Source organism: Hermetia illucens, chromosome 2 (assembly GCF_905115235.1).
Source record: "Hermetia illucens chromosome 2, iHerIll2.2.curated.20191125, whole genome shotgun sequence".
NCBI lineage: Eukaryota > Metazoa > Arthropoda > Insecta > Diptera > Stratiomyidae > Hermetia > Hermetia illucens.
The window spans coordinates 107,417,728-107,442,639 of record NC_051850.1 but is presented as its reverse complement, the minus strand read 5'-3'; the positions used below and the strand labels follow the sequence as shown (position 1 = coordinate 107,442,639).

Here is a 24,912-nt window from a genome sequence, read left to right as displayed (position 1 = left end):
CATAAATCTATGTAATATGTAGGAATGTCTGTTTCTCCCACTCGTTGAAATTGATTGTTTGATGAAAAGAATTGAAATCGGAAAATTTCTTTTTTTACATTTCTAGATCTTTCAGTTAAACATTTTAAATTTTGCTAAAAATGATGTGTTTAGTCACTAATAATTCATCATCATCAACGGATTAAGTGACCTGCCCACCGCAACCAGATTTTAACCACAACCAGACGGCCATGGTATCGCTCATAATTTCGTCGTTATGTAAGCTACCAAATCGTCCATCCTCATGTAAGGGGCCAAACATTCTTCAGAGGATTCTTCTCGCGAACGCGCCCAAGAGTTCGCAATTTTTTTTGCTAAGAACCCAGGTCTTCGAAGAATACATGAGGACTGATCAGATCATTGTTTTGTACAGTAAGAGCTTTGACTCTATGGTGAGATGTTTCGAGCGGAACAGTTTTTGTAAGCTGAAATAGACTCTGTTGGCTGACAACAACCGTGCGCGGATTTCAACAGCGTAGCTGTTATCGGTTGTGATTTTCGACCCTAGATAGGAGAAATTGTCAACGGTCTCAAAGTTGTATTCTCCTGTCCTTATTGTTCTTCGTGTTTGACCAGTGCGGTTTGATGTTGTTGGTTGATTCGTCTTCGGTGCTGACGTTGCCACCATATATTTTGTCTTGCCTTCATTGATGTGCAGCTCAACATCTCGCGCCAATCACCGCCTGCTCGATCTGGATGAAGGCAGTCTCGGGTGGTTCTTCCCATGATGTCGATATCGTCAGCATAGGCCAGTAGTTGGGTGGACTTAAAGAGGATCGTACCTCTTGCATTTACCTCATTATCACGGATCACTTTCTCGAGGGCCAGGTTAAAGAGGACGCATGATGGAGTATCCCCTTGTCGTAGTTCGTTGTTGATGTCGAATGGTCTTGAGAGTGATCCTGCTGCTTCTATCTGACGCACATTGGTCAGGGTCAACCTAGTCAGTCTTATTAGTTTCGTCGGGATACAGTTTTACCCTGGCTATGCTATCATAGGCGGCTTTAAAGTCGATGAACAGATGGTGCAACTGTTGTCCATATTCCAACAGTTTTTCCATCGCTTGCCGCAGAGAACAAATCTGATCTGTTGCTGATTTGCCTGGAGTGAAGCCTCTTTGGTATGGGCCAATGATGTTGTGGGCGTATGGGGCTATCCGGCCTAGCAAGATAGCGGAGAATATCTTATAGGTGGTACTCAGCAATGTGATACCTCTATAATTGCTGCACTGTGTGATATCTCCCTTTTTATGTATGAGATAGATAATGCCTCGTTGCCAATCGTCAGGCATTGATTCGCCGCCCCATACCTTGAGCACAGGTTGATGAACCACTTGGTGTAACTGGTCGCCTCCATATTTAACTAAATCGGCTGTAATTCCATCGGCTCCTGGCGACTTATGATTTTTAAGCCGATGAACTGCACAGACTGTTTCTCCTATACTTGGTGGTGGCAGTATTTGTCCGTCGTCTTCAGTTGGCGGGACCTCCAACTTGCCGATGTTCTGGTTGTTGAGTAGCTCATCAAAGTACTCAACCCATCGCTTCAATATGTCCATTCTGTCGGAAATCAGATTTCCCTCTTTGTATCGGCAGGATGAGCATCGAGGTGTATAAGGCTCCATCCTGCTGACTTGTTGGTAAAACTTTCTTGCGTACTTTTCTAGCTCACAGACTTGCTGGTTCTCCCAGGCTTCCTTTTTCCGTCTGTGAAGTCGCTTCTCCGCTCGACGGAGTTCGTGATAACTCTCTGCGTTTGCCCGCGTTCTTTGAGAATGCAACATTACTCGGTATGCAGCATTCTTCCGTTCCGTTGCTAGCTTACATTCATCGTGAAACCAGCCGTTCCGACTTTTTTTGCGGCTGGGGCCAAGTATCTTTGTGGCCGTATCAATGATAACGTTCTTCAGGTGGTTGTGAAGATCATTTGTTGATGCTTCATCTCCAGGACTTCTGTTGACTGCGATTATTGTGGCTTCCATTTCCCTCTTATAGGTGTCGGGGAGGGCTGTGTTGTGGATGGCTTCAGTATTCACTCTCACCTGATTGTCAAAGGGTTAGTTTAAATGAATAAATAGTTTAGATGAATAAAATAATAATAACAACATTTTTAACGTCGGACCGGATCAATTGGGAAGTAAATTTTCTTCCACGACGAAACTGTGGGTATTTACCTAAAAACAAGTCGGAATACCGGAGCTGGCAGTTCGAGTATAAAGATTATGCGTTCATCTTATGTGAGAAACTTTCTACCTACATTTTTCCATTTGTATATGGCCAAAAACCCAAAATATTCCTTTATATATTTTCCAAACTACAAGAAATACGTACATATTACAGACGTAAACGCTCACGCTAAACAAATAAACATTGCCTATTACCGAATACTGTATTCTATATGCATGTATGTAAATTGATCGTACACTTATTTTCGATTTACTTCGTGCATGAAAGTATACGTATGTATATATAAAGTACATATATTAAATATCGCTTGTTCAATGTACAAATATATCTATCTGAATTAGGCACTACTCCAAAACTTCATTTACATATCCATATAAATTCACACATATGTCTGTCTCGAGTACGAGTTGATATTGATATATAAATGATTAAAAAAACTAAAACGAAATGTTTGCCTGCGACCTCCCATTCAAGTAAGCTCACTTCGCTGTGGTATTGACGAATTGATATGTTATGAAGACGTCTATAACTTTGTTAATAATAGTTGGATTTCCTTCAAACTTCCCAAAGTTATGCCTTATGTTATCCTTTATTTTCCAAATTTTGTAGTTTTAGCATGAACTTAAAGGGGGTATTCGGCAAAGTTTTTAAAATACGCTAATATACTATTATTAAGTTTATTTGTGCAGATATCGGAACTGTGTTTTTTTCAGATTTTTCGGTTGGATAGGTTCTGAGAATGAAACCTGTTACATTTTTTAATAACCCACTGCCCACATTCTATGATTTGCACTCTTCATTTACATGTTTTCTATCTCAATTAGTCTTTGAATACGAAGCGTTTGAAAATAAGCAATCCATTTTGGCCAACCTTGTATAGCAATATGCCTACCACTTCGCAGGGTTAAGAGTGGCAACGAAAGGGAATTAGAATCTCTTTGGAAATGAAATTGGGGGAAAAACAAGAAGAAAGAAGGGATTGTCTGGATACTCTGTAGTTCACAAATGGGTAAACAGGAAGCATACTTCATAATATGATTGTCGATCCATGGTGGATGAATTGATTTTATGTATAGTTCCCACTATTATTTTACAAATATTTGAATAATAGTTTATTTTGTTTCAATCTATTAATACTACCACACTTGCGATGAGTATCTTTGAATATTTGTTACACATTACTTACTTTTGACAACAAGTATGCTGCTCTGTTTGTAGTAATTATAACATTGTTATAGCGGGTCGACTTGTACTTGATTCAAGATTTTTCAACATTGAAATCGTTTGCAAAAAGCCATTCCATATGGAATTCGGCGTCATCCACAGTGAACAGTCTGATAAATTAATTTGTGTGAGACCACATTATCAATCATGATTGATTTCTTTCTTTTTTAAGGTGTTGTGATTGAAGAGTGATGATCAGTTGATGCGTTATATTTTTGATACTGACTAGACTTAACGGTTTTCCGGTTTCCGGTCTTTTTATACGATAGTGGGTAATTGGGTTTAAATTCTTATGTCTGTAACACCTAACTGTGATGTCAATACTTGGGGAATAATATATGTCGGTCGCCGACATATTAATCTAGTGTTTTCGGGCGATTTACTGGCTACTGGCTGGAAAAAGAAAGAGTATCTTTTATTAGCTGGAATTTTCTTCATTAAAACAAATGCAGTATCTCGGAAATCAATTCTTCCCTTCCTCAGTGTTTTGGCCCTTCATAGGAAATAGTTCATTTTCTTTTCACGCTTAGTTTTGTTGTTATTCTTCTCTGGAAAAGATCCCAGATCCAAAGCATTTCTGTATAAGGGGAAATTGCTTCTTTCAGAGCCAAATAAACCTACGGCAAAGTTTATCCTGTTGAAAAGCAGGAAATATCGTGGTCGCAATTCATATGGACATATGTTCAGATTAGGAATTCTACAAGTTAGTGCGTGTCCATTCTGCAATGAAGAAACGGAGTCCTTGGAGCATTTTCCAAATTTAGTGAACGCTGATCCATACAGTTACATTGTTCAACTTAGAATTTAAGGGTGGGTCCGCATACATGTAAAAAGGGAGTGTATTTTTTTTTCATAAAATATAGATAAATAAGTCATGTGGGATATCAAATAAAAAGTCTTGATTGGACTTTTCATAACTGATCTCAGTTTTGACATTTAATTCAGAAGGGGGAAGCGCGGTGGCTGGAAAGAGATCATTTCTTTCACTGGGTCATTCATTTTATGGTGCCTGGACTCCGAAATGCTCTTCATACTCATATCTGTTCAAATAAAGTTCATAAGAGTATATTACTAAAATTTTAAGCAAGTGACTGCAGAACTCAGTAGCACTCAAAAGTGAATATTCTGGTATAATATATTCATAAACACTGCGTGCTCGGTACTTATGAGACAAATGTTTTTATAATAGAAATACAAACAACGTTTCATATCTCAAGTACCCCATAAAGTTGTCTTTTAAATAAAATTACGCACCAGAAAAATATAAAACAAGTCGGGAAACCGGAAGCTGGGCGCTTCAGGTATGAAAGGTTGTTTGCTTCTTGTGTGAGTATATATGAGTGTAGGCCTATCCCATTTGTACGTAGCCCGTTAAGAATATGCATTTAGCATATCACATTTAGTACTTCGGGTTGTAAATTTACACGGTAAAGACAACTTTGAGCTAATGTAACTTTGGTACTAATAATATGATTTTGATCAAACTTGGACCTTTTATAACTTTGAGATAAACTTAATGGGGGTTTTTCTCAATTTTCCCAAAATTATGGTAATATACTATTTTTAATTTAATTTAAACAGTTATCGATATGGAGAGTATTTTGAGGCCTGGGCCCCGTATAGAGACAGCTTCATGTTTTTTTTTTTCAGATTTTTCGGTTGGGTAGTTTCTAAGAATGGGTCCGTTAAAGAAATCATCACTTTGCACTCCTCCCACTCCCCGCCTTTTTAACAAATCTCAAAACTAATCACGACTTCGAAAAGTACTAATCGAGACCTTTCATTTGATATCCCACATGACTATATTTGGTGAAAAAAAAAATTTAAGCTCCCCTTTTAGATGTATGGGGACCCCCCATAAATCTCAACGTAGGAGGTGTCACTTACTGCATGTCTGGGAGTCTACAGGTCCCACCTTCTCACCAAATTTCGTGTCAATCGGTATAGCCGTTTCTGAGAAAAGTGCCTGTGACAGACAGACAGACACACATTGAACCGATTTTAATAAGGTTTTTTTTCACAAACAAAATCTTAAAAATCATATTGATGCCCCTGTATGATACCTAAGCCCCGAAATACTTTCCATACCGATATCTGCTCAAATAATGTGAATAATAGTATATTAGTATAGTCTTAAAATTTACTGCGATAAAAAAAATCAATTTTTCACATTTTCTTGGGGTCTATATAGCTAATAAGAAAACGGACTAAGCAATCTTAATTATTTTGCTTCTACTTACATATGTATAAATTTGGGCAAAACCAATCAAATAATTTTTGAGATATTATGTTTGTTGTTTGAAACAGTTGTGTTTTAAAAAAAATGCATTTGCTCCGATTTACGACCCTAAATTTTCAACGGCTTCAAATTTCAAAAACCCTTTACCTACGCCTTCTATATGCTTAGACGTAATTTATGAAAAATCAAAACAATCGATTTTTTTATCTGACAAAATAGACCACCACCTTAAGTTTATGCCCTACAAACCCACATCATTTGAGAAGTATAACGGCCTGCATGTTCTTTCATTTGTATGGCCATTCGATAAAAATCAATGCCAATACATAAGTGGGTTACAACATTCTCATCAATTCCCGAGCCAAAACATGTATTTGTTTCCAAATAATTTCTGTATGTGTTTTATAAATCCTATATTAATAAAATCTCACTGCTCTTAAATAAGAGAAGCTAACGATAAATCCGAAAAAATCATGATAAAATATGAAACCTAGGCTTCAAAGTGTATCCATCTACATAAATAAAGCTTTTAAAAAAGCAAAGCAATATTAATCATAATATAGGGTATCATACTAGAAAGTTTGGTATAACTTACGTGTAAATTTAGTTAATCCTAAGGCATCGTAGAATACCAGTATCAGATTGTTACATATACAGAGCATTCTTATTACTTGCAACTACTGGAAAATCATTCTGAAACCTCGCTCAACCTAAGAAATTGAATGAATTTCACAGAAAAAGTCGGTTCTTCTCTCAAACCTTTCCTACTTGAATGACCAAACTTTCAGTTTCTCATCTATAACTCCTAACTTTCCCCATAAAAAACGAAAAGAAGTAGAGTTTTTGTGTACTCGAGGCAATCTTATCCACTTTTATTTCTTCAATTCCGTTTTCTAATCTGTCACTATTTTTTCAGTATTTTTAACTTATCCCTCCACTCATTCCCGAACAAGAGAGCAATGAATTCGTATCGAAAAATCAGTTTGTCTGAAACACATCACCAATATAGGCCAAATAGCTATCTTCTAATTTCATTGGCCTACATGTTGGTCCCCTTTTCCACCGGATATAATGATACGATTCTGAATTAATTTTTCATTGTTATTTATTAGATAACTGTACTGCTTTGTATAAAAATGAACTAACTTATCTCGCAACATATATCAAAACAAAGGTGTCAGTCACAATTAGATATCCAAAGCTGTGAACCACTTAATTAACATGTTATTGGAATGCTTCGTCTTTCATTAGAATCACGACAGAAAGTCTTAAAATCCATTATTTCTAATCAGGTGTACCTTTTCAATATCTTTGTGACCAATTCAATCAAGCTTGAAATCATCAGAGCTAAAGAGGCTGACAGACGGACATTGTTATGCAACCCGTGGAATGTACACAATACGGTCAATTAATCATGCATTCACATATGCAAAGGCGTGACAATGCATTTTGCTATTTACTAGGATTGTAGCACGAAGTCGGGACCGGTTTTTCTAGCGGAAATTTGCATACTCTAGTGGATGGAATGAATAGTTGTGCTTTCCCAGACTAGAGCGAACAGTTGCAGAATAAAATATTAAAATAATAAAGATGCAAATGAACGGTGTAATCTTGACCTTGCAAATAGTTTTTAATGAAATGGATTTGAATTTGATTTAGATGGAAGAGAAAACTGTTATTATTCAGTGTCAGCAGGGAGATAACTGCAATAATATAAAGCCAATATTAGAGCTGAGACTGGCGCTCCTACATTTTCTGCACTGTGAATACGGGTAACAGTGCGCCTCGAAGATTATTAATGATACATTAAAGATTAGTACGTGTTCATTCAGTTTCTTTATTCAAAACGTCAACATTGATAAAAGGTAACATAATTCATTATCTTAGCGTTCATAACTGCAGACTTTTTATTGCTTCATGCGCCAAAAAAAACATGCTTTGTACTTCATGTCGTTTCTTGAAAGCTTGGTGGTGTTTCTAATAGGTGTGGGAATGAAAGACAAGTCTGCAGATTCAGCATTCTAGCGGTATAACAGCGTTTCAGTTTTTATTTTGAAAACTGCTTTTACGATGATTCTTACTAAATTTTGGTTGTTTAAGATAAACGGGCTTTGGTGGTGGCAGCGGCAGTGATAGCTTAGTGGGAGAATCCGTCGAAAACTCTTCGCAACATCGAACATGTATGCAGAATGGTGTATTTCTGTATTGTTTGAACTGTGTGAGAATCCCAGGACATCAAAGGAAGCCGGGATGGATTTAAGTGCTATACATATTGCTAAGAATATCATGGGGACTACAACCACTTTCTCGAGACGCCAAATTTCTTTGATTTCCCGAGCCAGTGGCTCATAGTTCACCTTCTTCTCCACGTGTTTCCGTTCAATGTTGTTGGTAATAGGGGATAGCGACATCAATAATATACACGGAGCGACCCGTCTGGTCAATAAACAGCACGTCAGGCTTATTGTGTGGTATGTGGCGATCGGTTAGAGCTTGCCGGTCCCAAAACATGTTGTAAGCACAACTATTAAATACTGCCTGTGACTCATACCGGTAAACCGGATATGTTCTTGTATTCAAGGTTTTGGTGAATCCCCTTACATATAGCGTTATGCCTTTTCGTGCATTGCATCGGTGGGATTACAGTACAGCCAGAAAAGAGATGGTCCAATGTCTGTAACGCAGAACTACACATCGTGTACTGGTCATTCTCCATCCACTCTTTCATTATGAGCTTTTTGTAAGCTCGGGTGACGCCCTGAATGGCATACATGAATCCTTCCGTTTCAACAAAGAGCTTCCCACCTCACACACACACTGTTTGACAAATGGTTGCCAAAGGCAATTCACGTGTTTACTGTGCATTGCCTTCGACTACTATTCATCGATCCAGTTTTGGTCCGACTTCACCCACTCACGGGATTGAAAGATCGATCCTTGAAATTAAGTGGAGTCAGCCCACAGTCTGTCTTACAAACAGCTGCATGCAAGAGACTCGCCTGCTCTTTGCTGTAAAAATAAGCGCGTAGCGAGTCAACTTGGCGGTGATGTTGTGCTGCCACGCCAACCACGCCCCTATCTCTGATGTCACGAGGCAGGTTCATCCGCTTCACGGCAGAGTTTGGATGATGCATTCGGAATTTTTACATATTATTCCGTATCCGCGGCTGAACATTTTCCAGATCGGTTTTCGTCCACGGCAGTATTCCGAATGCATAAACCAGTAAAGCGTTAGCGAATAAATTCAATGCGCTTATTTTATTCCTTTCCAAGAAAAACTATTTCAGTACCAGCTTTACACATTGCAGGAATTTGTACAGTAGAGCATTCGTAGAAATCACCTAGGTACTAGGTATTTGCTTGTCCTACAACTTTGTTGCTCTTTGCAACTCTTGACCCGATTCAACAGCCCTGTTCTTCAGACAGAATGTTATTGATCTCGAAGTGCGCATTGATTCTTCCACTAATAATGGACGTTATGAATTTGTAGAGGGTTGATAAGCAAGTAATCGGTTTTGTTTCCATGAGGTCCTGCATCGTGTCCTTCTTAGGGATAAGCTAGGCAATCGCAGTGAGGAAGGGTGATAATTCCTCCGGCCGACTTATGACCTGATTTATGCTATGTCCCAATCGACCATGTATACTGGTGAACTTTTTGTACCAGGAGTTCAATATTCTTTCGCTTCTTTCACCGAAAACTGTACTGTCTGGACACTCTGTTAAGATTCGCAGTGTGATCTGGAAAAACTTCACTGGTTCCTCGCGTACGTTGCTCCTGGACACGTCTGGAGCGCCATACCGTCGTAACTGACTGCAGACGACAGAACATTTCTGCTTTAATGCGTCCAGAATTTCAACTACGAGTTCCTCATCGGAGATGGTATAGTTCCTGTAAACCTTCTTCACCCATTGCCAGAGCTGATTTTCCTGAATTTGATTGTAGTTGCAGCAGCGACATATCAGCACACAGTCGAGATGTAATCTCATCATTGATTTGAGATAGAATTCTCGGACTTGCTGGAAATGCATAGAGCCCGGGAATACCCGGTCTACGCAAAGGACCCATTTCCGAAAATTCTATACACGCTCTTTCAGCCTTCAGACTTCAGTCGAACAGTGAAGGAGAGTGTTTCGGTGAGTACTGAAACTGTTGCCTGCAGTGCGGTGTGGTGTTGTTGATGCCGCCGCCTCATCGACTCCTGACCATTAGTTTCCGCGATGTCCTCAAGTCCCATTGTTGCCCATTACGGAAGCCCGGCGCAGTCATCAAGTCAGACGATTCTCGCCAGTTATCCGTACCGGACCTCAAATTTCTCCTTCTCCTTATTTTTGCATTTGCATTTTTGGTGGTAATCCCACAATTACTAACAAAGTTATAATAGATCAAAATTGTCTATTTTATTCAAGTTTACGGCAATCTAAGACTTTTAAAGTCAATATTACACTTAGTGAATAGTCTGACGTATTAAACGCGTAAGCATTACGGGCCAGGTACAAATACGACAAATGTCCACAGAAACATAGAAAATACACAAATGGATTTATGCTCGTGTACGTCACTGTGTCCTGTCGAACACAAACACTTATTCTTGCCTTCTGTAGACTGTTTTTTTTTAAAATCTGTAGATGATGATGAAAGGTTCAATAGTGGTATATTGTGGAAACGCTGATCCAGAAGTGTTAACTATTTGTAAGGATTAGCCAGGAAGCGGAATTCTGAAATTAGAATCAGGGGAACTGATACTTTATCTTATTTTTCTATTCCTTTTCTTCCACCTCTCCTTTGAAACAGCTCTCATTTCTTCAACACTTCTCAATTTTCCCATTTGAATATTTATATCCTATTCTACTATTAACTGTAGGTAAAATTAAAATTTTAGAATTCTTTACACATGACAGCAGTTAAACTTTAAATTCCATTTAATATGATGATTTCAGGTAGACAGTATTGATAAATCTTATCTAAGTAACTCGTATCTTATCTTCTTTCTACCAAAATAGTGCAATAAACCAGTCATAGAATCACTTATTTTTGTTGTGCAACGTAAAATCTGCACTCCGCCCTATAATCGAATGTCCAGGGTATATCTTCTTTGAATGAATTATCTACTTGTTTCTTGAATGAATGATACTCGAACCCAGCATCAAATTGCCATCAAAGTAGCTGTTTGATTTCCATAGATAGAACTAGCAGAAATTAGCAATTCAAACAAGCAGAGCAATTATGACTGAATTAATTCAAAACGTGTTTAAGAACGTTTGCAGAATCACCTCGTTCTCCCACTACGTGTTGGTTTCAAAAATGACCTAGTGAGCCGATTTTTGATTTCTGTATAAAAAGTAAACTTATGGGAGGAATAGGCGGGAGAGAATTGTGCAGCTATGATAACCATATAAAGTTTAGCACTGTCATTGAAACCAAAATACTCTTCATCTCCTCCTTTTCCTATTGACCGATTTTCAGCTGGCTTTAAACGAACCTTTCACTATATCGTGAATTGAAAAAAAGATACTGTCGGATTCTACAAGTCCTTATCTAAATTAATTTGTACAAATATTTTGGTACTGAAAGTTGAATCGCTTTGCGGTACTCTTTGAGGAACCCAAGTCGTTCCAATGGACAAAAGCAACGAAAATCTCGTTAGTAACAAAAAAGTTTAATGAAATTGTTGACATACAAACTTGTTTTATGCATACATTCCTATAATAGAAAATAAAACAGACAATATGCAAATTATGTGAATCGAATTATCGCTTTATAATTTTCAGTAAATGCAAAAACTAATAATGGAAGCTTAACCAGATAAAAAATCCCATGGATTCCAATTTGTCAATCGTTTTTTTTATGTTTCTCACAAATCCTGCTGAGCGGATATGCCTGATGATATAATATCCTGAAATCAACAATGGACCCGCATTTTGAATGACACCATAAGAATTTTATTCATTTTATTTTTAACGCAGATGCTAATAAACTGAAAATTCACAGAATTTTCGTCGTCCAAAACTTTGGAATTTTTCAATTCGTTGAACCTCTCCGTTAGCATTGCTGATTCATAGTAGGATTTACAGTCTTTAGAAAAACGACTGCCGATTACGTCGCCCATTGAATGTTGAGAGGAATGCAATAAACGCATGGCGGCGAAGTTTTTTCCGATTAGCATTTAGATTCTGTGCAAAACAAAACCGCAATAAAATCAATTCAATGTCTATCTGTCACACAGATACAGAACCGATTGTCACGAAATTTGGTAAAAACTTATCACCTATCCTTTTATATGCAATAAGTGGCATGGTTTTTGTATTACTATAAGTTTTAACATGGGTGGTTGTAATTTTGTTTATAAAAATATGACCAAATAGGGTATTAAATGAAAGAAGCCAGTTATTATTGTCTGAAACTGATACAAAATATTCCCAACCAAAAAATAAAAATAAAAATTGAAAAAAAAAACATATTAGTGTGCTCACATAAAATCTAGTCCTAAAATTATCTGATCAAATAAAATTAATAATATGTCACTATATTTTAAAAATTTATCCAAAAGCCGACGAAATTCATTGGAGAAATACGAAATTTGGGGTGTTACAAGGCATGATACTGGAAAGTTTGAAGGAGACCCTAATTTTACTAACAAAGTTACAGTAATAAGATTTCTCTCAATTTGGCTGCATAGCAAGACATCAGGCATAAAATGCTCTATATACAGCGGCAATAAAATAATTCAATGGATTGAAAGTACGACTTCGTATTAAAATTTTACTAATTCTTTCTTTTCAAATAATGTTCTAAAAATAGGAAAAAAAAATAAAAATCCCCCCCCCCCCCCCTTTTGTTTCAAAAGAATCAAATAAAGCGTCAAGAATAAGAACGAACGGTCAAAGAAAATAGTCGAAATTGTATTTTTTTAAAGGAAAAAATTAAATTTTAGTATATAAGAAGAAAAATGTAAATTATAGTTAATATTTCGTTGCATGGCCGTAATTTTTAGCTACGTCCTTATATTGACTGCTGACTAAATCGACAATTCGTTGCCATCGCTCTAGAAGAACAGCACTCCATGATTCTTATATCACACACTTAAAGTCGTTGTTGTTTTTAGATTTTCCAGCAGTAACGGCATGCGCAATATCTAATCTTAAACTTGTAATAGGATTGAGGACTGGTGATTGTGTTGACCATTTTAATAACTTCACCCTGTTGTCCTCAAACCACTTTTAGCATTTGCTCTATTACGTTTCGGGCCATTATCTTGCTGGAAGACCCATTGGCATCAGGCAGCAGAACGTTTTACAGTACATATATATTCGTATTCATAGAAAATAATCGTACGAATTTATTCGTATCCGTATTTACGAATATGCCCAACACTCTCGGAAGTTCTTGTTGCATCGGCTTGGACGTCTTCTATGATCATGGTCCCTTTCAGGCGAAAGAAAAGAAAAAAGTTCGATGGAGCCATGTTTGGGCTGTAGGAGTCAACTGCTGTTGCACAGACGTGACGATGTGGCGCGGGACATTGTCCTGGTAGAGGTTCTAAGAACTCGAGATTCTGTTTGTTCTGTTGTTTCCGCAACCGACCAAGCTAACTGTTGTTTCACGGTTTACCCAGGAGGTAAAAACTCCTTGTGACTGACACCGTAATGACCAAAAAATACCAAAAGTATGGTGTTCATCTTGGACCTGCTAATCCGGGCTTTTCTCGGGCGACGAGAGTTGATTATGTGTCCTTTTACTTTCCTGATCGTACCCGAAACACCAGGTTCCGCGACGGGGCATTGACGGGCGGCGTTCGTCATCAACGACAAACTCCCTTTGCTTCCGAAACAATTGTGCCACTCAAAAACACTTAGCGCCTCTTAGAAGCACCTCGTTGGCTGCTTACTCATATCAAAGGTTTTATTGGTGGCTTTCCCAAGTTTGATGTAGAAATTCACCCTGTAACATGATGACCGTGGCAACATTTCTAAGCAGTTGTTCACAGGAAATAGTGTGCTCAATGTGGGAAGGCATGCAGGTAACTGCGCAGGTTTCGTGACCTTAAAAGTGGTCAATTTAAAGCTGAGCACACAAGACATACTACCAAATTCTACCATGGGACAATTACCTAAAGGGGCTGTTGTAGTTTTTTAAGGTTTTGTGTACAAATCTTTATTAAAATTGATTTACTCCCTGTCTGCCTGTCACACGCATTTTTTTCGGAGACGGTTTTATCGATTGACACCAAATTTGGTGGAAAGGTGGCAACTGTGAACGCTCATGCATACAGTGAGTTACATCCTTTTACGTCGAATTTAAGGGGGGAGGTCCCATATATTTAAAAGACGGGTGTAAATTTGTTTTTCGCCAAATATAGTCATGCGGGGAATCAAATGAAAGATGTCGATCAGTATTTTGACACTTGTTGAAAAGGTAGGGAGTGTGGGGGTGGAAAGTGATTATTTTTTTAATGGACCCACTCTGAGAAACTACTCAACCAAACAATCTAAAAAAAATCAAAAAACTGCCTCTATATGGTGCCTACCCTCCATATCGTTACCTGATCAAATAAAACCACCGTGGCCGTAGAACCACCCTTGAATTCATCCTATCACCGCGAACTTTGCAGCTAAAAAGGCTAAAACATAGACCTGAAACGTCTAGCTTCCGGTTTCCCAACTTATTGCTGTTATATATATCATATTATTAAAGTGGATCAAATTCAATTCAGGCGCATATTAGAGCGAGTTATATCTGTTCCACGCTAAGCAGCAAAAAACCTAACTAGGAGATTCTTCAGTAGTTAAATGTTGAAGTTAAAAATTCAATTGGTGTCCCAAATTTGCAACAACTTCTGCAGGCTTGGCTTTTGCAACTTATAGTCCTCATTTTGAAAGTAGCATTTTTTAAGATGAACTGGATAAAAAATATCGTAACTAACGGTTTCGTCTAGCAACTGCGAACGGAGGAAAGAGATGTAGTCTAGCTCAGGTGGTATAATGGAAAGGTACCATTCTAATTTGTATTTCCTCGATATGTTTTCTATTCCTCCAGATTCCAATTTCAGCTAATATTTTGAGGACACTGCCTTGCTGTCGACCTTGGTAACTTTAACTTCAACTTGGTAATTAAATGGCTGTTTTTTGGTAGCATAGAAGATATCGTTGGAGTCTCGACGGTCCATTTCAAGTCGGCATTGGTTTCGGCACACACGCCCTTTTCTACTCTAGACAAAACATGGAACGTTTTGGTTAATTATTTTTGACAGTGACGATAATCAGTTGCAGCATTTTTGCCATAAACCCCCTCTTGGGACATAGCGCGCCAACCATAGTTACACGCTATCAGCAATTTCTGGCCTCAGGACTTTCCGAAATAATTATACTCTTCCTCCACTGTTCTATGCCATGTAGTTCCAGAACGACATACATACATGTACGATCTATTCATTGCCATTTTGATTCTCTGGTCAACACATTTACGCCGAAGTAGGTCATCGTTTGATATTGACTCAAGCCAGAGTATTTCGATGGCACGATGCAAACACGAGTTGGTGAAAAGCTAGGGCTTTGAAATAATAATGATAATTCACATGCCAGATTTATGTCGATCGCCGTAATAAAGCTGTACATGTGTTTCTTCAAGAAACCTAAAGTTTATGGATTAGGTATAGCAGATTAATGGTCAGTTAAGGTTTTATGGCTAAAAATGGTATTCTACTTTTTAAATACGTTTTTCTCGAAAGTGCATGTTGAAAATCGGCTGCCACCATAGCCCAAAGTCTGTCCAACGAAATTCTTTGAAATTTTCACGACTTATTCAGAACATATTTCTACGGTCCGCAAACTAGGATAATTGCGATTTATTCAGTACTTTTTGTTTATTCATTAAAGAAGCCTCGTAAAAACACCAAAATTCACATAAAAAAGTTTAACAAGGCACCAAAAATGTAGCTTTTAATATTTTTTAATAATCCTATTTTTCGGACTGTAGTTAAGTCTCTATATTAAAATGTCGTTTACTTTTTTTTTTTAAGGTGATCACAGCGCCCTCTGGCGTGGCAGGAGGAAAACACCTTTTTTTGGAGATGGGTGCATAAATTGCTCTGTATTTCAATAGCGAACTATGCGATCGGGCTGGAAAAATTGCTATACACGTTCAAGATATTAATAAATCTATGGTGAAAAATTTGTATCTTTATCAAGTTCTTCACAACAAAAATTCTGAAAAAAGCCAAAAAAACGGCCTTCACACGGGATGACCCCCTTAGGTCTTCGACGTACGGGCCTCGTCAACTGAAAGGTTGTGCCTTTCACGTTTTTGAGAGAGAGACTGATGATCTGTGCATATTAGGTTGAAAACAGAGACAGGTAGCAAAGTGTTATGTCTGGCTGTGCCTAATATTTTGCATTCGGTTAGTTTTCTGAATCCATGCAAGGAGAAGAATGAAAATTAAAGTATTTTATCTTCTGTATTTGGTTGAAGAAATGGAGAGGGAAACACCGTAACAACACACTTAGATTTGCGTCTGGTGTTTTTTTCATTAAAATGTAATTTCATTGTACAAATATTTAAACAATGTTTGGTGTTAGAGTAGTACTTAACCACTCCTACGTCTTACGGTTCGACTGACCTAAGGACTTGACAAATTTATTGTTTTCTTCTATTATTTCTGAATTCCAGATTCATCTGTTGTGATTGCATGGGACTATGGAGTCTGAAGTGCCTAAAAGGACCCTTTGAGTCTGGCAAACATAAGGGCGTGCAAGCACATATTGACGTGGTGTTTCAGTATACTAAGGTGCTGGCTGACTTGCACGCCGCTTTTCTGTTCACCCCGAATAGTCAGTCACTTTGGTCATCCCCAAAAATATACCATCTTCGCTTTTATGGCGTTTTTGTTACCAAAATCTTCGATGCGTTTTCAAAACGGATTATTCGATATAACGATAACCCTAGCTATTCTGCGCATTTGTAACTCCTATAGACATGCTAATCTACATATGTCTCTGGAACCTGGGTCGCCAGAACCTATTTCGCAGAGGACACCAGAGAAGATGATGTTGGCATTCCATCCATCTCGCCTGTTTGTCTACTTTTGCGACCTTGCTTGACTGTTATCCCTCACAGCTAGAATCTTAGCAAACAATGACATCCATGAAGGATTGCACTTGTAAAAAATGTAGGGTCAATTTGGCTCTTTTCTTTCTTTTCTATTACCATTTAGACAAATGTTGACGGAATTTGGAAGCTATATATTTTTTTAAATTATATAACATGTGATTAGTCTTAAACCAAAGTGTTTTCTATAAATATGACGCCTACCTCAGCAAGTCAATTAGGTTGTCTACTATCGGGAGTTAAACCTTTAAACTCTACAATTGCTTGTGGTATTTGACTGTTTACTTATGGTACGTATATATATATTGGAACTGCCTTTATTTATTACGGGTATATGATCCTCTTTCCTCCCTTTTCTCGTAAGATTTCCATAAATGACTATTAAAAAGTCTTGTATGATGCCTTCACAAGTAAGTATGTAATTGAGAATTTTTTCACAGTTTTATTAGCTCGTAAAATGTGTGCCTTTTAAACCCACATAGGCAGTTATATTACAAGTAAAGAAGGTGGTCAGCACATTCTTTAACGACATTTTCAAGCGAGCAAATTCCATGTTAAACAGTTTTACCTATTTATTGCAAGCGCGAAACATTTCTAAATATGTTTGTACAGTTCGAGTCAATGTTTACTCAAATGGGTGGCAATTTATAAAAGAAAGATGAAAACCAGACAAAACAATTCAACCATTCAACTGCAACCATCGGGCAGGCATGCAGTACGGTTACCTGTTCAACGACAAATGGGAGCAATATGGTTCCCATAAAGTAACACGTTAAATAATAGCGTAAATTATGACCAACGTCGATATTGCATTTTATTTAACGAGAGGTGCAATACTGCAATCGTTGTGTAGTGGTTTCTCATACTTGGATATTTATGCGTTTTAGCGTTGTTAAACTCGATTTCTCTCGAAATCTGAAAATTGAATTAGATTAACAATTTAAATTACCTTTTTTCATAAACTATAGACATCATTTTCAGAAAAAAAGTTTGCATTATGATTCAAAGTATCTCTCTCTGATGGATGCCATCATTTAATTTTTGTTAGTCATCAAATAGTATGTAATATGTATATCGATCACTGAAATGTTTCTTATTCATCTTTTAGGTTCGTGCCGTCACCAACACCATAGTCCTGAATGCGCTCGATTTGCAAATTAGGAAAGCCACCGTAGAAACAAGTAAAGGGACTTCCCTGAAAGCCAAAGATATTACATTTTCGCCAGATCAAGAAACAGTAACATTGAAATTCGACAACAACTTAGATCTTGGGGATGGTCAGCTATCTCTGGAATTTAGTGGTGAACTGAATGACAAAATGAAAGGGTTCTATCGGAGCAAGTACTTCACAAGCACCGGTGAAGAACGTTATGCCGGAGTTACACAGTTTGAGGCGACAGACGCAAGGCGCTGTTTCCCGTGCTGGGATGAGCCTGCAATCAAAGCAACCTTTGATATAAGTTTAGTTGTGCCAAAGGATCGTGTAGCTTTATCGAACATGCCCGTAAGATCGCAGAAGGATCATGGCGATAGTTATAAAATTATAGAATTTGATACGACTCCCATCATGTCAACTTACTTGGTGGCTGTTGTTGTTGGCGAGTATGATTATGTGGAAGGAACTTCAAGTGATGGAGTTCTTGTTAGAGTGTACACACCAGTTGGAAAAAAGGATCAGGGAACATTTGCTCTAGAAGTGGCGACCAAAGTGCTGCCTTACTATAAAGAATACTTTAATATTGCATACCCTCTACCAAAGATGGATTTGATTGCGATTGCGGATTTTTCAGCTGGCGCTATGGAAAATTGGGGACTGGTAACTTATCGAGAAACATTCGTCCTGGTTGATCCAGAAAACACATCTTTGATAAGGAAGCAATCAATTGCGCTGACGGTAGGGCATGAAATCGCCCACCAATGGTTTGGAAACTTGGTGACAATGGAATGGTGGACCCATTTATGGCTGAACGAAGGCTACGCTTCATTTGTTGAATTCCTTTGCGTCAATCACTTATTCCCTGACTATGATATTTGGACACAATTTGTTACTGATATGTACACACGTGCATTGGAACTGGATTGTCTACAGAATTCGCATCCTATCGAAGTACCTGTCGGCCACCCATCTGAAATTGATGAGATTTTCGATGAGATAAGCTACAACAAAGGTGCCAGCGTCATTCGTATGCTTCACCATTATATCGGAGATGAAGATTTCCGAAAAGGAATGAATATATATTTAACAAGACATCAATATAATAATACAAAGACTGAAGATTTGTGGAATGCGCTGCAGGTAAGAGACTAATGTATATTTTCAATTTTTTGGTGTTTTACATAGTTATAAATACGCCTTAGTAGTAGTAGTAGTTAGTAGTTATTCTAGGAAATTTTCGTCTGTTATATTCAGTAAACGAGACCATACTTTAATAATATCCAGGGTGCATTAGGTATTTAAGGAGATATTGACGATGAAACGAATTCAAATTATTCAATAAAATCGCATTTGGCCGCAATAGCGACTTCAATTCTTTACCAGAAACATTTGCATACCTGAACCAAGTGATCTTTATTCGTTTGCGAAATTGCTGTAGTGATAGTTGTTTTCAAGGAGTGAAGACTATTATGGGGACGTTTGTTGGCTTCTCGTTTAAAAATACGTAATAATCTAATGTTTAAGATTCGGAGAACCAGGTGGCCATAAGTCTGGACCTAAGTGATCATGCAGATTGGCAGACATCCAATTTTGCCTTTTCTTGGTTTCATTGGTTTTCATTGCAAACAACTCACAGAACCATGACAGTTACTGGAAAGTTTGTATGCATTATCCAAAAAACATCTAAAGGATCCGAATCTTTTTGCCAATTTGTTTTTTTGAGCTTGGTCAAATTTTTTTTTGTTAAAAAGAACCAAACCCTGAAGTTGCTTTACGACTTGGGATGTTCTGGTACTATATGTATGTTTTCATAGTTTTTGCTATTGCGCAGTTTTTTAAGAAACGATCGGACGGCTTTTCAGAATTGAGAAATTTCGAAATTGCTGCGCTTCGGGTGTATAGCGACCCTAACAGCACGCCTTTCCATCCTCTAAGTTAGTTTATTGACCTCCTTTATGATCTGCAGGCATACTTAGTTTACGTTACTTTTACGTAGCGCAGGTTACGTAGCGTGAGCACTGAATCACCCAAACTGATCAAAAGAACAAGTCGGGAAACCGGAAGCTGCACGCTTCAGGTACGAAAGGTTTTGTGTATTTCTTAGTACGTAGCACGTAATATATCCATATATTATGTGAGAGTACCCACTTTTGGGTGATATTGACATTCATAATCTTCAATTTTCAAAGAAGCAACAAATTTGAGGTATTATAACTTTGTTAGTAATAGTGCGATTTCCACCAAACTTGGTAAGATCATGCTCTATATTATAGCCTATATCACTGCACAATTTCATGGTACTAGGATGAACTTAAGGGGGGTTTTACAGCCAATTACCAGAAATTATGGTAATATACTATTATTAACTTTATTTGTGCAGATATCAGTATAGAAGGTATTTCGGAGCCCAGGCACCATATAGTGGCAGCCTCCTGATTTTTTTCAGATTTTTGGGTTTGGTAGTTTCTGAGAATGGCCCCCTTAAAGGAATGGTCACTTTCAACTCCCCGCATTCCCCACCTTTCCAACAAATGTCAAAACTAAGACCGGCTTCGAAAAGTACTAATCGAGACCTTTAATTTGATACCCCACATGAGTATATTTGATGAAAAAAAAATTTACACCCCCCTTTTGCATGTATGGGGACCCCCCCTTAAATTCGACGTAAAAGGATGTAACTCACTGTATGCGTGGGCGTTGACAGTTTCCACCTTTCTACTAAATTTGGTGTCAATCGCTATAACCGTCTCCGAGAAAAATGCGTGTGACGGACAGACAGACAGACAGACAGACAGACGGACAGACGGACAGACAGACAGACAGACAGACGGTAAACCGATTTTAATAAGGTTTTGTGTTTACACAAAACCTTAAAAAAGGGGATTGTATTGTTCACTCCAGTGCAGCGAAATTTCAGGCAAAACAACGAAGACGAATGTAGCGCTGTTGATGCTTCGAGTGACATCAAGCTCAACACTACCGGGGCCAGAAACAAAGCTATCCATTACTCTGTGAGAAAGCAGACATGTCATCAGGGTATTTGAAGTATTTAAGGAAAGATGCCATGGTCCTCTGAGGATTGGATCTCAAATTCTTCTGAGATTTTATCTCGATGCAGTATGTGACATTTTGCCATTATATGCACAAAAGCTGCGTGTCTTCATGGAGTCTACCATTAACGAACCATTGAGAGACATTACAGAACCTCTGAGAAACTTGCAACCGCTTATTTCGTGATATGGTAATGAAATCGTAGTTGTTTGCGGCAGCTTCTGCTTCGGGGGTCGAACCTCCGCACTAATGCGTGATGTGAACGCGATACGTAAGGCAACCACCAAGTGATGGTTTCGCTCGAGGCTGATGTCATCACTTCTCTTATTTCACACATCCAGGAGGCAACCCCTAGATCATCTACTGTTGATAGCGATGTAATTGATTTGATTAGCGGTAGAAGCTGCAGAGATGCATAAACCTCTCACCATTGCTGTTATGGTCCCCTAGACCGTGATTACCCATCACGTGCGTAGCGTATGCAATAAGGATAAATCACACCGAATTCAAGGTTACTAACGGCTCGCCAAATACCACTGTACTGTGTCGTTGGAGCAAGTGAGCATTCTGGGGAACCTTAATAGCGTCATTGGGAAAAGTTCGCATACTAACTGTTGACCATTTAATTGCCGTTTTCGATACTAAAATAATTATCGTTTCTATCGTCATGAAGCGGTTCTTCGAAAATTTCTTTTAATATTGGAACTGTCAATGACTGTCCAATCTACTTCTGCTAATCTTTCCTCGTCGAACATTCGGTTGGTGATAAATGCAGTTATTAGGATGAAAGAATTGATTTTAAAAAGTGATCAACAATTGATTGGTTATATCGACCAAATATTTCAACTGGTAGTTTCCAGAGTCGTTGTCATATAATTCACAGAGGAGATCCCACGCACGAATTTGGTGCTCCGCGTCATTGTCCACTTCCCCGTTGTGATGTGCCATGCCTTTGTAAAGATCGTGGAGGGTACCCTATGAAGAGTATCTGCCATTGAATACCACACATATGTTTTCCCATCCAAACTTTCATATATTTTCACATTTCACAGGAAGCAAGCAGTAAACCAGTTGCAGCTGTGATGTCTACGTGGATTAAACAAATGGGATTTCCAGTAGTCAGTGCTTCACTGAAGCAAGAAGGCGACAGCCGAATCCTTCATCTGAAGCAATCAAAATTCACTGCAGATGGATCAGATGCACTTGAACAATATTTTTGGATGATTCCCATAACGATTTCAGTGTCTTCGAAACCTGATGAAATTGCCCATCAATTCATTATGGACAAAGTGGAAACAGATATACCCCTACCTGAACTGAAAGAAAATGAATGGGTTAAAATTAACCCTGGGACAGTAGGCTATTATAGGACCAAATATACACCGGCTATGCTGGAAAAGTTTATTCCGGCTATCAAGGATTTGTCATTACCACCGTTGGATCGCCTTGGACTTTTGGACGATCTTTTCGCTATGGTACAAGCCGGACTAACTCCGACTGTAGAGGTGTGTTTTTAGAGTTACATATTGAAGGTCTGCAGTAAAATACTGAATCTCCCATTCGCAGGCCTTAAAACTGATAGATGCCTATCGTAATGAGACTAACTATACTGTGTGGTCATCAATTACAAATTGTCTAACAAAACTACAAATTTTACTATCGCATACTGATTTAGTTGAGCAATTCAACAATTATGGAGTCAGTTTGTACAGACCTGTTGCGTATAAATTGGGCTGGGATGCTAAACCGGATGAAAGTCATCTGGACACACTTCTTCGAAGTCTGGTGCTGAACCGCCTCGTGTCGTTCAATTGTAAGAAAACCTGTGCAGAAGCAAAGAAAAGGTAAGCAGACAATTTTCAAGGCAAATAGCAGGATGGTAATTATATGCTTTAACAGATTCGAACTTCACGCCAGCGGAGCGGCTATTTTGCCTGCAGACTTGAGAACAACGTGCTATAAAGCAGTGTTGCAGGATGGCGACGAACACACTTTCCAAAAGATGTTATCATTGTACAGAGCAACCGATTTACACGAGGAGAAAGATCGAATTTCTCGGGCATTAGGTACAATTCGGAACGTTAACGTACTTAAGAAGGTTATCGACTTCGCAATGTCAGAAGAAGTTCGTGCTCAGGATTCGGTGTTCGTGATTGTTGCGGTCGCAATGAATCCAAAGGGCCGTGATATGACTTGGCAATTTTTCAAGGAGAATAGCAAAAAGTTACTTGAACAATACCAGGTGAATTTGTTTGTACTGTTAGGAAATTAGGTCTTTCAAAGCTTCAAAATTTTTGGAGAAATTTGTTATTACTGACCGCTTTGATATCATTGTTTTTTCAAACAGGGTGGATTTCTGCTGGCTCGTCTGATAAAGTATTTAACAGAGAATTTTGCATCAGAGGAACGTGCTGCCGAAGTTGAACTCTTCTTCCATGATCATGAGTTCCCGGGTACTGAGCGCACTGTGTCGCAGTCGGTGGAAACGATTCGTCTGAATGCTGCGTGGTTGTCGCGTGACCTTCAAAGTACAACGAAGTATCTCTTGGAAAGCACGAAAAGTAAATACAAGGCTGCCGAAGCAAATTGAACATCTGCAGTAATCGTTGATTGGTTAACTGTTTCTAAATGTTTGCTCGCTTATTTGCAAGTTGAGCAGAAACAGTTAGTTGGTTGCGTAAACCAGAATAGGAAAGATTTTTAGATTATCATATAATTAGCTTTAGAACAGAAACACGATGTAGATCAGAAAGGGGAGTTCACGTACGTAAAGTAATTTACATTCCTGGGGAGAAACAATATTTTTCCAGGTTAAGAAAAATTTGGTAAACTTTTATGACAGAAATAGATAAAATTCCCAGTCTGAGCAGTTATCCTTTCCCACAAAACTTTATCACTAAGGGAGAGGAGGGACTGATCAAGATTTATGATTCATACCACATTAACTTAGATATGAATTTGCTCGTTTTTTTAAAAAATAGTCGGAAATTGTATTGATACCAACTCAACCGCTCTGATCTACTTCATAGACATAAACACGCTCCGCCGAAATAATCAACACAAAAACGCATTTGAATTTTAAACCAAAGCCATGTTAATTACCATTGCCACCATAAATCACACAATACACACTCACACGATTAAATGAAGGTATGCAGCTAAGCAATAAATTATTCTTTAGAGAAAAAGGTTTCGCGAAATAGTCGGAAATGTAAATGGTTCGTGTTATCTAGTTTGCTCGGGTGTTGATATTTGCCATGTTCTTCAGAATATTATAAACAGCATTACATTTACAATATAATTTTGTGTTTTCAATTTCTTGTATGCAGACCAGTATCTAGATCAATTTTCTAATTTATATCAAGTATTTTTGTGTATTTTGTTAATGCGATTGAATTGCATTCTTAGCACTTTTTTGTTGACTTTTTTGACTAGAAATTCGAAAATTCGAAAGCCATTTAATACTTGTATGATGTTTACAATAAAAATACAATGTAAATATTAGGTTTTCAATCTAAGTACTTTAATTGTGTTTGTCTTTTAGATCTGTTTTTCTAAAGATTCCATAAGTTACAGAAGTTAGGAAAAACAGACCCTTAACCCTGCTGGTTTTGCTCTGTTTGAGAACATCGACAACACGACAAACTGTAATATCGTTAATCAAAACGCAGTCTTTCAGACGCTTCTACCCACCCGCCTATAAATTAGTTTCGCTCAATCGTCTTTGGTCGAATATGTGACATTTGCTAAACTGATTACGCGAATTTTGTTACAGAAATATGTTTCCGATAAATCAACCTGAATTATTGAAATTAAAACGGTTCGTTTTGTGTTCATTCTTTCTATACATTGTAATAAGATGTCCGAGTTATGTGGGTTTACATCCACTGTTCTGATACCGTTTGTTGTACTTCGG

The 24,912-nt window shown here is 38.0% G+C and overlaps 1 protein-coding gene across 1 annotated transcript in view; it reads left to right on the top strand.

Moving 5' to 3' along the window:
* LOC119647828 (puromycin-sensitive aminopeptidase) overlaps positions 1 to 24,517 on the top strand; it is a 41,565-nt gene extending 17,048 nt beyond the window's left edge. The window contains exons 3-7 of the mRNA XM_038049068.1: positions 17,898 to 19,085; positions 22,049 to 22,501; positions 22,563 to 22,840; positions 22,896 to 23,238; positions 23,344 to 24,517. Of these exons, the coding sequence (XP_037904996.1) occupies positions 17,898 to 19,085; positions 22,049 to 22,501; positions 22,563 to 22,840; positions 22,896 to 23,238; positions 23,344 to 23,586 (2,505 nt within the window). The 3' untranslated portion in view covers positions 23,587 to 24,517. The remainder of the gene's footprint in view (positions 1 to 17,897; positions 19,086 to 22,048; positions 22,502 to 22,562; positions 22,841 to 22,895; positions 23,239 to 23,343) is intronic.
* Positions 24,518 to 24,912: the final 395 nt, after the last annotated feature.